The sequence below is a fragment of the Alligator mississippiensis genome, chromosome 4 (assembly GCF_030867095.1).
Source record: "Alligator mississippiensis isolate rAllMis1 chromosome 4, rAllMis1, whole genome shotgun sequence".
Classification (NCBI taxonomy): domain Eukaryota; kingdom Metazoa; phylum Chordata; order Crocodylia; family Alligatoridae; genus Alligator; species Alligator mississippiensis.
The window spans coordinates 171,960,156-171,973,364 of NC_081827.1; the positions used below are offsets into that span (position 1 = coordinate 171,960,156).

At 40.3% G+C, this 13,209-nt stretch overlaps 1 protein-coding gene across 2 annotated transcripts in view; it reads left to right on the plus strand.

The window, feature by feature from the left end:
* Window positions 1–13,209, plus strand: part of NBEAL1 (neurobeachin like 1) — a 144,931-nt gene that overhangs the window by 73,570 nt on the left and 58,152 nt on the right. For both annotated transcript variants that reach the window (XM_059727082.1, XM_059727083.1), the window contains 8 exons: window positions 197–286; window positions 4,387–4,555; window positions 5,603–5,736; window positions 7,054–7,213; window positions 7,312–7,414; window positions 8,616–8,772; window positions 9,840–9,998; window positions 10,453–10,612. In XM_059727082.1, the coding sequence (XP_059583065.1) occupies window positions 197–286; window positions 4,387–4,555; window positions 5,603–5,736; window positions 7,054–7,213; window positions 7,312–7,414; window positions 8,616–8,772; window positions 9,840–9,998; window positions 10,453–10,612 (1,132 nt within the window). The remainder of the gene's footprint in view (window positions 1–196; window positions 287–4,386; window positions 4,556–5,602; window positions 5,737–7,053; window positions 7,214–7,311; window positions 7,415–8,615; window positions 8,773–9,839; window positions 9,999–10,452; window positions 10,613–13,209) is intronic.

A 13,209-nucleotide genomic window follows, 5' to 3' on the forward strand; every position in this document is an offset into this window, starting at 1 on the left:
GACTTATGTTCTTAAAATATAAAAATATATTCTAGGTATCCTATCTCATTCAAGTCTTGCCTTTAGTGTTACTACAATGCCACTTTGTTTCTTACTGTGTTATGCTATATATTTTATGTAAATATATACAAGTAATTCAGAAACTTTGAATTTTTCAGCAGTTACGTTGAAGCTGTTTTTTTCCCTCCTCTTAAAGGCCTGCAGAACTCCAATCTGCCTTGACCTGTCCACAAATCTTTTACATGGAAGGTTAACTGGAAACAAAGTAGTGAACTGGGATATCAAGGTAAATGTATAGTAAACCAATGCAATGTGATATAAATGCATACTGGTTACATTAGGAGTGCTAGAAGTTGCCATGATATCAGAAAGTTGCTTGACAGGCTTTTTCCCCCAAGGAGAATTAATTATAGAGCTGTAACAATTGCAGTAAATTTTAGGAAAAGTATGGAGGAATTCTACTAATAAAGTCATCATGAATAATGTTTTAAAACAAAATTTAAATATTAAAAAGCTGTGATGAGCAAATGACTACTGCAGAATCAGCCCAGTTCATATATTGTGTATTTTGAAAAAACTTCAAGAATACTAGCATGTTCTATTATTTCCTAATAATATTTTAGTATTCAGCATCAATCCTTTACATCTTTAAGTGACCTATGGACATCAATTTAATATAGTCCTCCATGTAGACCAGTTCTTTTCTCATGTTCCCTTAGCCTCATAAAATACCCTAAGGTAGCAGTCAGCAACATTTCAGAGCCATAGGCCCAACCAACCCAACTCAGGTGCAAGGTGGGTCAATGTTCCTTTTCAGCCACCACCACCACTGCTGCTTCCTGCTGTTGCTTGTTCCCACTCCCTGGCTGTGGTGGATGCAGCTTCCCACTGTCCAGCTCCAGCACATTTCCTCATTGTCAGCCCCAAAACCACCTGCCACCAGACCACCATCAAAGCCAGTGGGTCAGATCCAGTTGCTTGTTGGCTGGATGTTGCTAATCCCTGCCCTAAAGAGCTAAGTCTTGCAAATCACTGGGAAAAGGAAGGGATCCACTTAGTGTGCAGCAGTTTTAGCTATTATGTCCCTGTTTGTCAGCTTGTTCAGTAATTTACCCACCAGCCAACTCTTTAGCACAAGCTAATTTCAAAGGTTAGAATCAGACTCAGTGTATGCATGAGTAACTCCATTGATTTCCAGTGACTGAGCTGGAATCTTTTAGTACAAACTAATGAATGATGCCTTAGAGAATTCTTAGTTTTGCAGTAAATACCATTTCATAGTATCTTAAGAATGAATACTTGAACAAATAAAATGTGAGCTCTCTCTAGCAAGGACAAAGTTCAAACTCTTTTGAAAGACTTTGTCAAGAATAGTGTACATATAATCATAGTTATTCTCCACTGACATGCCTTTTCATTTTCACAAGGAAGTATTGTAGGAGTATGGGCTTTGTGCAAGTTGGCAAATACTTCCTTTTAAAGTAGAGGCATGCTTGCTAGCTAATGCGGTAATGTGATTCACATGAACAGTTGATAATGATATAATATTGCTATCCTTACCTGATAGAATGTGATTTTGACTCCACTGCCTCTGTGGGAATTTATATTTAGCAGAAGTCTGTTGAGCCGAACAAGTGTAGCATTTATTTTGAGAGAGAAAGAGAGAGTCAGCACTTACCTCCTGGGGTCTTTCAAGAAGCTTCAGAATGAGGAGAATTCAGAAAGATGGTTGTGAACACCCTTTAGGAGTTCTTTTTGGCTAAAGAGATGGTGCAACTAATGCTCTCAGACTTCAGACATGTTTCCTGTTTGTAAATTATTAAGCTTTAGCTTGTTCCCATATGAAACATGACTACACTTCCTCGTATTTTTACCCCTAGGTACAAAAAAGACCTATCCAAAATCAGCGTTTTTTCAGGTGTGAAAAATAAAGGCTTTTAAAATAGAATTCTGCAGGCTGAAGATGGGGACATTTATGAGGAGGTATGGGGTTCAGAGCAGTAATGAAGGAACTAATGGCAGTAAAGAGATGGGGAGACAAAGGATGAGAACACGTGTCCATTCTCCTCTTCTCCTCCCCCCAAAAAAGCTTCTGTTCCCAAAACAGGTTGAAGAAAGAGTAGTGTCCCTTTCCAGTACCCGAAAGGAAGAGGAAGACGCACACTCTGTTTTTGCATGCAAATGAGTAGACAATGTCCCTGAGCATTATGCTTTAAGAAATATTTTTTTAGATAAGAAGAATTGAGGTTTTGAGTGATTTTACTTAGCAAGCCAGTGTAGAAACAAATTTGATTAATATTTTATTTCAATTTAAAATTTATGAAATGGGGATTTGAAAAGGATAGTATTAAATTAAGAAATGTTTGTTTGTTTGTTTGTTAATTTGTTAAACTAAGGCCTCTGGCAACCATTACATTTATTGTGTGATTAACATAATAGTCATTGAATAAACTGCTACATGCCACACATTCAGCCATTTATCGCATGATAAATTTAACATGGAACATCTTTGTGGCTGGTTTGTATCATGCTTTAATTTAAATGTGTAACATGTTAAAGCTGCACCCTGCAGCCCAATGCTGGGCTGCATGGCATGGCCTTAACATGCTACAAGTTCAAATTAAAGCGTGCCTGATCCCCAGTGCTGTAGGAATTAAACGTAGCTGTAGTAACTTGCATATAGAACCCATAGATTTATTTCATCCAGATCCAGAATTGATGCACATTACCTTTTTTGAAACTGCTGCAAGTTTCTGAATAGGTACTCCATAAGCACCAAAGGATATATATGATGATTAGCCCCTCACTCATGACTGGAACCGAGTGTTCTTGTTATGAGTTGTGGGATGCTCAAAAAATGTATATGCAGATAAGGGGCAGGGCAAGCTGGTGTGGCTTCACCTCATGGAGCCACACTAATCATATGTGACAAGTTGAGATAGGGAAGCAACAGAGGGATTCTGGGTGAACCTTTTAGGGCTCTGTTTGCTAGACATTTAAGGCTGGTGAAGAAACAGGACTCATTGGAAATGGGAAAGAAAAGTGATGGAAGTGAAGAGGAAGTATAATGCATTCAGTATGGTGACTTACCATGACTTGTAAAAGAGTTGGCACTGAGGAAGACTGTGTGCACTAAGATTTTATTCAGATAGCTTGCACTAACCTATACTTGTGGTAGGTTCCCATCAGGAGACTTACTTGGCTGAGGAGATACCATGATCTTCTTGGCCTCGAATGACTCAGTGTAGTTAGAGCATGGGTGGCAAAATATGACCTGTGGGTCACACTTGAGGGGGGTGGGGGTGGTGTCTGGGAGCAGGATGGGCTGGTGGGACTGGGAATGCGGGGTGGTGACAGTGTGGGGCTGGGACTTAGGACTGAACTGCAATCCACTCCCCACATGTCCCTTCCTGTGAAACCGACACGTGTCTCAGGGATGTGCGCAGAGTTGATTGCAGCTCTCCCCTGGGCCCTGGCCCTGTGCTGTCACTGCCCCATGATCCTGGTCCTGCTCATTCGTCCTGTTCCTAGACACCACTCCCTGTCCACCTGCCCCATCCTATCTACCTGGCTGAGCACACCCTACTTGTGGGGGTCCTGGGCCAGTCTCCATGGAGACCCTGCCTGCCCACCCATTCTTTCTTAATTTGGAACTGATTTGGCCTTGGAAACTAAATTTAAAAAAAAACAAGCATCTTGGCCTTTTGGCTAAGATCATGCATTTTTGGCACTAAGGGGAGGATGTCAGGGCTGGCTCTGGCCCACCCAGTGCCAGCCTGGTATTGCAGTACCTCTAGGCCCAGTGCCAGTTCCCTGTGTAGGCGATACCTGCCCATTATTTTTAAGAGCCAAAAAAAAAAAATAGTTGCCAGCAATTTTGTGAAAATGGGGGACTGCTTTTGTGCTTTCCCCCTACCTGCTCCTTTGCCTTTTGGCTAGGAGCAAGCAAGAATAGAGGGCATCTGAACTCCAAGGCTTCTGGTTCTGGGACTTGCACATCGGATTGCCCTCCCCCCACAAAAAAAGGTAGGTTCCCTTCAGCATGGTTGCTCAATATGGGCCATGTGTTTTATAGTCATGCTCAGTGTTAGCTGCATTTTAATCAGCTTCATAGTTGATTTCTACTGCTGAGTATATGCTGCTTTTGGCAGCAATTTAATGATAGACAGTGTATTTAATGAGGATTCTTTATATGCAAATGTAAGATAAGGGACTTTTCCCCCCATGCTGATTGTGGGGGGGAAAAACCTTGTCTTGTAGTCAAGTAAATATGGTATGCCTTTCTTAAAGAAGAGGATACTTTTTCTTTTACATTTAAAAATATACATACAATATGTATATACCTATTTTTTTTTCTCCTGTCTGTTTCTCTTGCTCTCTCTTCAGGATATGATAAATTGTATCGGTGGATTAAATGTGTTTTTTCCACTGCTGGAGCAGATCAGCTTTCTCAGTGGACAGGTTCCTGAGAGGTCTGATGGGACCACTATACCTCCAGAACTGCTGACTCCTATTGAAGGAGACTGGGTAGTATTAACTTCCACCAAGGCTTCAGGTAGGAAAGTACTATGGACCAGAAATTATGTTAAAGCTAAGGATTTAATTAAAAAAAATAGGATGCCACTATTAGTGCACACTTAGTGATTCAAATCTGGCTTCTATGACTAAATGCTACTTTAATGTAGTAACTGTATAATACTAATAAACTATTCTTACTCCTGAGCATCTGAATTAGCCATCAAAGTGTTGGTATTGCTTAAAATTAATGGAAGAGCGTATACATTGAATATTAATTACCTTAACTGTGATATCTTAACGTTTTGTTATTTATTTGTGACATATATTAAGGAGTAAAAAATGTAGTTGTTCCATTTCTAAACAAAATGTGGCTTGACTATTTAGAAAAATAATAGAGGCTGATTCAATGTCCATTAAAGTTAATGGAAGAATATATCATTTGTTTCAGTGGTGCTGGATAAGACAAATACAGTACTTCCTCATGTTATAGACCAGTAACCTATACATTTTCATTTAGATTTTTCAAGCTATTTGTTTATGGACAAATTTCACTCATTTAAATTTAAAAAGGGAAAACTATTTAAGCACCTTTTTAGCTGTGTTGAATTTCAGCTTGGCATGAATTCTTGTAGTTTAAACAGAACCCCTTTAGAAATCAGTATTTGTAAAGAAAAAATTAGACATTAATTTTGGAATAAAAATGGTGAAGTAAAATTTAAAAATCTTTCTAGATATACTATGCAAAACAAAAAGAGGGGAGAGAAGAGGACATTTTGAACTTTAGGTGGAGAGCAAGTGCAGAGAGATGATCCAAATTGTGAGTTTAAAGAGAGGAATGCCTTGTCCAAGTGGCACAATTGAATAGACGCTAAAGTCATGATTGGAGATGAAAGTAATGACTCTGGCTCTACATTTCAGGTTCTAAAAACTGGTTACAGCTAGATGGTAAATATATTGGGAGTTAGGAAGTTCAAGAATACAGTGAGAAAGTTAAGACATTTGATTTCATGTCTCTTTCCTCCTAATTTAACAAAATAGCACAACTGTAAAACAGGGTTTAACTAAAGGATATGCTGTTTTGCAGAGGCTCGCCTGGAAAAGAATATTGTTGCAACTTTCATCTTGATGATAAAACACTTTATCCAAAGGCATCCTATTAATCAAGAAAATCTCATTCACTCCCATGGAGTTGCTACCCTAGGAGCCTTGTTACAGAAGGTGAGCAAACCTGAATTCCTTATACAGTGAATATGGCAGGTGAAATGCAGCCTCCACTGAAACCCATTGACTTCAGTGAGGCCATGATTTTACTGTAAATAGCAATACTTTTCAGAGATTCACACCACTGGGTGCATCTACATGTGCCCTTAAGGTGCCGTGATGGCACATGTAGATGCTCAAACTGTTGAGGTCCAGGGTGCATGTGCAGACACTGTGCCTGGGATTGCAGCAGTTTGAGCTGGGGCAGAGCAGCCCCAGGCTGGCAGGGGACTTGGGAGTTGGGGGTCAGCTTCAGGCTCCGGGTGTTGGTGTTGGGGCTGGCTGTCCCAGTGTGTGGAGCCCTGTAGCTAGGCAGCAGGCAGGGGTCTGACCCCCTGCTGCCTGGGCTGACTGGGTACAATATATGCCCAGGTCAGCATTTACATGTGTGTTTAGGTGCAGTTATTTTCACTGCAGTAAGATAGTACTTTTCCCTGACAGTACTTATGTCAGTTAAAATTAGTTTGCTGCTGTCTAATAGTGTTGCTTGTGCAGACTGTGATGCTTTATACTGCAGCAAATTAGTCTACTGCGCAATTAAACGCATGTGTAGATGCATCTACTGTGAAGAAAATATTTAGGCTTGGTGGTATACAGCATGGAATTAGCCTAACTAACTTTGTGCTTCTCTTCTGACTGTCATATGTACAGATACATATTGTAGAAGTATAAATATTCATTATAGACTTCTGAAGACAGTATTTTGATGAAAGAAAGTGATACAGTTTTTTGTTATGCCTTCAAAAAGAAATAGTGATTTGTCTGTCTTCTATGTTTTGTTGTGGATTTTGCTGTCTAGCTATTTAAATAGGAACACAAACCAGACAAAAATATTATACAAAAAGTATTTTAAAATCAGAAAAGGATTTTTAAATTATTTCTAAGAGCTCTTTGCTTGAACAGAATTGCCATATGGAAAGAAAATATTGATATGTGAAATTCAAGACGGTCTTATTTTTTAGGTAGCAGTTTAACAGAAGGTACATATGCTGCACATTAAATAACCAGCACCAGATTATTACTAGTAGGCTTGGAGACTTGTAGCTGCGATGATCCAGGCAGTGTATAAGAGTCAAGGATTTTTTTTATAGTTTTTATGATCTCTTTTGTGCCTCTTATACACTGCCTGGACCATCATAAAGAAAACAATACTCCAGCCCTACTATAGCATGGAAGACTATACAGTTGGTTCAATAAAAGACATCATAAAAATCCTTGCCCCTCATAATTAGCATTACTAATATATATTCTTTATCTTGTTGGCTTGAATTTTAGGTGCCAAGGAACTTGATGGATGTGAATGTATTGGTGGCTGTGCAGTTATTGATTGAACAAGTCTCTGTAGAAAAAAATGTGCAACTCTTGCAACAGATGTATCAACACTTACTCTTTGACTTCAGTATCTGGAACCATGGAGACTTCCCTTTCCGAATTGGTGAGAATGTGCAGTTTGATTTATATTAAAACACTGTACCTTTTTTCCTATGTGGGTGTCTCTCTGTAGGTTCTAACAGGAAACATTTTGTATTTTAGGACATATACAATACCTTTCCACGACTATCAAAGATAGTAGGAGGTTCTTCAGAAAGAAGTATGGAGTGCAGTTCCTACTTGACACACTTAGGATTTATTATGGGTATGACTCAAGTTATTCTGCTGCTTCATATTTTGTTGTATTCTATCAACAGCTTCCTTTCAAGAAGCCAGGCACAAAACAAGAATTAAGATTGTAGGCTGCACATGTTCCTATAGTTAGTTAATTCTCCTTCACCTTAGTTGACTTTTACAAGATTATATAAAACTCATGCTAAAAGCACTGGAAATTTGTTGAAAACTTAGTTGAGTTTACAAGATGGAAGAGGTTTTTTTAGTATTTTTGTGGAGTATCATGGCTATCCAGAAAAAACAATTGGTTGATGATCACTAAATCTACCACATTCAAGCTCTAAAGGGTGAAAGTGTCTAAAAGAAGCTGAGTAATGTGATTGATAAGTTGTCCTGATGATTCTAATAATCTTAGTGATAAACTTAAAGCAATTTAGAACTTTCAATGAAACTTCAAGAGCAATGGCTAATGATCTTTCTGTATAAATGAAAGCTGAAATCCTGTTTTATGTTCTGCCCAAATCAGAGTTATTCTGTACCAGAGGGCATTACAGAACCAAAAAGCTGCTCCTATTCTGTTCTTTTACTTCAAAGAGGATGACAGTATCACTCAATTGATTAAATTGCAGGTTTATTAATCAGTAGGGATGTAAATATCATTAAAAAATATATATTTGTTTAACCTCCTTTAATTATGTCAGTTAAACAGGTAACCAAAAACACAGCAGCTTGGCCACAGCTACTGCTGGGAGCCACTCCTGGGGACCTTCGGGGGTGGGGGGATGGAGGAGAGGGGAAGTCAGTGGCAAGCCCAACCAGACAATACAGCCCACAACCACCTGTGAATGACCAGCTATTGCTTAATTGAAGAGTCATTAGGCTGCCTGTTGTTTTCCTCTTTAACTTCCTGGGCTATAGATACTAGTCCCCCTGGCTCCTCCCTCGCCCCTTCTCCTTCCTCCTGCCTGCCCTGGTCTTCTGGTTCCTGCTGGGGTACCGCATGGCTTCACTTCACCCCCTTTCCTGCCATATTGTGCCCTGTCCCACACTAAACAATAACCAGTAAGCTGATCAGTTATCACTGGGCTTATTGGTGAAAGGATTAATTTTAACCTTTCACATCCCTGCAGGTAGTCCAAAGTATTGGCAATCAACTTCTTATTTCTAAGTCTCCCATTGCACAATGTAAGAAACATCATTTCTTTACTGTCTGTTTTTCTTGTCTCCATTAGAAGTGGCTACGAAGACAGTGACTTGGCTCCAGATGACCTCAGAACAATACGTACATCCCTCTTTGGACTGATTAAGTATTTCTTAAGCAAAGGTGGGGCACATGAGGAAATACAGAGCATCATGGGATACATAGCTGCCACTAATGAAGAGGAACAAGTGAGTGAACAGTTATGGTTGCTTCTGTCTTTCAGTTTAAGAGTCTTGATCATATCTTCATCAGAAGGAGAAGATAAGAAAAATACAGTTCAGTATGATGCTTTATTGATATAATTGAGGCCAGCCATAGAATCAAGTGAACTGTGAAACTGCATTGAGTACTGCACTGTTAGTAGTATCATATTTACCCACATCCAAGATGACTTTGAATTTAAGATGACCATGCACAATAATTAGATTCTAAATTTGTTATAATTTTCCATGTGTATGATCTAATTGGAGAATCATCCTGAGTTTGTTCCCCCCCCACCACTCTGGCAGGGAAAGCAGCAGCAGGGGGGTGGGGCAGGGCATGGGGACAGGCAGCTTGACTTCTGCCCCTTGTTCCCCTGCCTGCTATCCACTTCCACTGCCATCCCCAGCTGATTCAGTCACAGGAAGAGCCCCAGAGCGACTCCTGGCCCACTCCTCTCCCATGCTGTAGAGAGTAGCTAGTCAGGGAGCCCAACACAGCAAGGGATGGTGGCAGCAGCATGCAGGTTCCTCCTTTAATGCCTGTTTCCTGCCTACATTCTCCTTCCCCTTTCTCCCGTGCCACCTGGGAGCAGGCACTGGAAGGAGGAATCTGTGCACTGATGCTGCTGTTCCTTGTCAAATGGGGCTTCCTGCATAGCTGGTCTCTGCAGTGTGGTGCAGGAGCAGCTCTGTGGTTCCTGCATCTGGATCAGACAGGGACATGCTGCAGCTCCCCAGAGCTCCTGACTGAAGTGGTTCTGTTCTTGATACTAAAACAAGGTTTTGTTTTCCCCATGTTTTTTTTCCACAGGGAAAAAATGTGTCTGGGAATCAGGGAAATGTGGTATTTTAATTGATGCTCCTAGTTTTAAATATAGTATGATTTCTAGTTCTGAATATAGGAAGTTAGGGAAGTATATTTGGACTATTCAGAATATGTGAAATAGTGTGCTGTATAGGAACCAAGAATATTTTCCCCTAAATGTGGCATCATAATGAAGGTTCTATACAGTCAGGGTTTAATTAATTTTTGTTTTGTTTTTACTTTGTAGCTTTGTGGTATTCTGGATGTTCTTTTCAGCCTACTTCATACCAGCCCAAACCCAGACCAGCTTTTTTTGTTGCTTTTTGAACCAGGAAATGCTGACATCCTGTATGCTTTGTTATTGAACCAGAGATATACTGATAAGCTAAGGGAATTTGTATTCAAGGTAATACATTGAATTTTATGTTTCTTAATAGTAGCTTTACAAATATATACATACATACTCTTTCATATGAACTACATTTTGCAGTAAACCACTCTTAAAAATATATACAGTTATGTAAAACATTTGTAGGACTATTTTATGTTTTTTTTTTCTTTGCTCTTGGTGTACTGACTAGAAGTTGTCAAAAAATCTACACAGGTTTTACTTGCTGTACTTAACACTGTGGAGTTTGTTGCATTCCAGTAAATTAGAATATTTTACTCATTGGGATGTTAAAAGAGAAAAAGACAAAATACAGTAAAACTAGGTTCACTCATCTACATTTATATTGGCATTTCTTTTTGGAGGTGACTTCTTTAGCACATGCACACACACTGGCAGACACAATTAGTTTAAAAAAAAAAAAGGTCGTTTGGTATTTGTGTATGAAAGTCCCATATACCTTTCTTTGTAGATTGTAGAGCAGATGCTGAAATGTACTAAAGTTTATGAACGGAGTAAACAACGTTTGAGACTCAGAGAAGTGGGATATTCTGGACTGGGTCTGCTTCTGAATGATTCGCCGGTTACCATTTCTCTCATTAAAAATCTTCTCAACCAAGTTCTATATGCAGGTAACTGGAGATATGTGGGTAGCTACTAGTATATATTAGTGAAAGCTGGATAATATAACTCCTCTTTATATTGACTTTCATCAACAACAGCTGATTTCACTACATCATAATGAAAAAATGTATAATTACTATTAAAGAAGTGCTTCATCTCAACAATTTAACCATTTGCCCCTTCATAAATTAAACACTTATTTTCATGATTAACAAAATGTACTTCATGATTGAATTAGTTAGCAATTATTGTCAAAATAATTTGCTTTGTTGAAGAAGTATAGTTGAAGAAATACAAGAACAAAAACTTGGCCGATCTGGCGGGGTTTCTTTATAACTGTAAGATATAGGCTTGCTTTGTGCTTGTGAATTAAAGGTACCACCAGAGCTTGTGTAGGGCTTATGTAGAGCTTTAGTGCTGTATGTGTAACTTATATCATAGTTAAATGATTTAGTATTGCATGTGTTCTTACTATATGGCATAACTTTTGGGTTATAGTTTCTGAAACTCGTGGGGAGGAAAAAGACAGAAAATTAATAAAAGGATCAGAGAGTGGATACAGTTCAGGCATGAGGCCACCTATGAGAACTTGAGCTTTCTTTACTTCTTTGTACAGTATGTGGCAGGGCACACTTGGTGCCTGCCACTTCGAGGGCTGAGCCAAGCAGCCAGCAGGTGCTTGATTGTGGTGGCCATTTTAGATCTCTGGCTGCATATATAAACAGAGCAGTTTGCTGCTAGCAGGCTAGGCAGAAGCATTGCCTGGCTGCAAGGCTGCATGCAACATTCTGGAGGTAAGGGCAGGAGCTAAAGGGGATGGTTTGGAGGCTCCAGGTCCTGAACATAACCAAAAACTGCACCCTGCTGGGAGTGGGTGGCCTGGTGGGGCTCTGTGTCATGGGAGCTCCCTGGAAATGCCAGGCCAGTTACCACCATGGTGAAAGGCAAGTAGGGGTGCCTTAACCCCAGCCCTCACCTTTGGATGGGTTGTTTGAACCATCTGATCCAGGGAAGGCCAGATAAGCTCCATGGGGCACCTGAGCCTGCTGGGGTGAGTGACCCTGCGGGACCAGGCATGCTTCATGAAGCACCTCCCTCAGGAATGGGGGACCCCAATCCCTGAATGCAGGCAGGAGGCATAGACCCAACCAAGGGACTCGACTGGTCAATGCTGGGGCCAGGACCGGAAGGGTCAAAGGGCCAGGAGTACACCATGAGGGGTGCTCATATAAAGCAAAGAAGCTTGGGGTCCTGACTGGCCTGAGATGGGGCCAGGGCTTAAAGGGAAGCCAAAGTTCCCAAGGAAGGGGCCACAGCTAATGGGAGAAGGGGCCGGTTGAGTTGACTGCCTGAGATGGCATCTGCAAGGCTTGGGCTGCAGTGTAGGGAAGTAATGGAGCCGCAGATAGCACCCCTGGCATCGGGGCAAGACTGGGCAGCCTCCTGCCTAATTAACACCTCAGTTATGTTCTATCAAGGCATGGTAGGCGAGACAGGTGGATGGCATGCCCAGAGGCAGGTGGGGAAACTAGCACTGTGGCTTGTCAGGGAGCCCCACTTTGCCACACAGTAATATAGCTGCTAGCCGCTCCTCTCTTCAGTTCATTAGTATATTTTTAATGCAGCGTTGGTTTATGATTGTTTCATTTGTCATGTTAAATAAGTGTAGCAATTGGACACAACATAAACTTAAATACACAAAAATAATTGGGTATGAATTCCAGCTTCTCCAAACTTACAGCCATGACATCTCCCCTTCTGAAGCGATCAGACCTCAAGTACATTTTGTGATTAGCTACCACAAACTACATATTCACAGTGAAAGTAGCCTTTTATCATTTGCTGTCATCTTTTAAATTACTTCTTCATGTGTCAACAGCTGGTGTTAAACTAGTTGTTGTCAGTTCCACTTAATATTACAGGACTTTGTCAGTCCAGTATATGAGATATTATCAGAATATGACTAAAACTGTTATTTTTATGGCAAATGTATTTGACAATGATATTCTCTAAGCAACCTCTCCTACTCTGTATATCTGCTTGTTGCAATTAACACTCAGATAAAGTCTGTTTTTAATGAGTTACAGGTTTAATGTCTATTCATAGAAAAGTAGGGCTGGAAGGAACTCGGGAGTCATCTAGTCCAGCTTCCTGCTCAAGGCAAGATCATCCCAGACTGAAGTTAGTTAAGTGTCTGTTTAACCTGCTCTTGAAAATTGTTAAGGATGGGGATTCCACAGCCACTACAGGTAGCCTGTTCCAATGCTTAGCCACCCTCATAACAAGAGATTCTTTCTTGTCTCCAGTCTCAATTTCCTCTGCTCCAGTTTGATACCATTGCTCCTAGTTCTGTCTTCTACAGCCACACAGAATAGTCTGTCACCATCTTCTTTATAACTGCCTTTTAAGTATTTGAAATCTGTTATCAAATCCCCCTCAGTCTTCTCTTTTCCAGACTAAATAATCCTAGTTCTGTCATCTTTTCCTCAAATAATTTTTCCCAGGTAATCATTTTTGTCTCACACTGCTGGATTTTTCCCAATTTGTCTATATCCTTCTTGAAGGGTGGGGCCCAAAACTGGACAACTTTCAGGTGAGGTCTCAC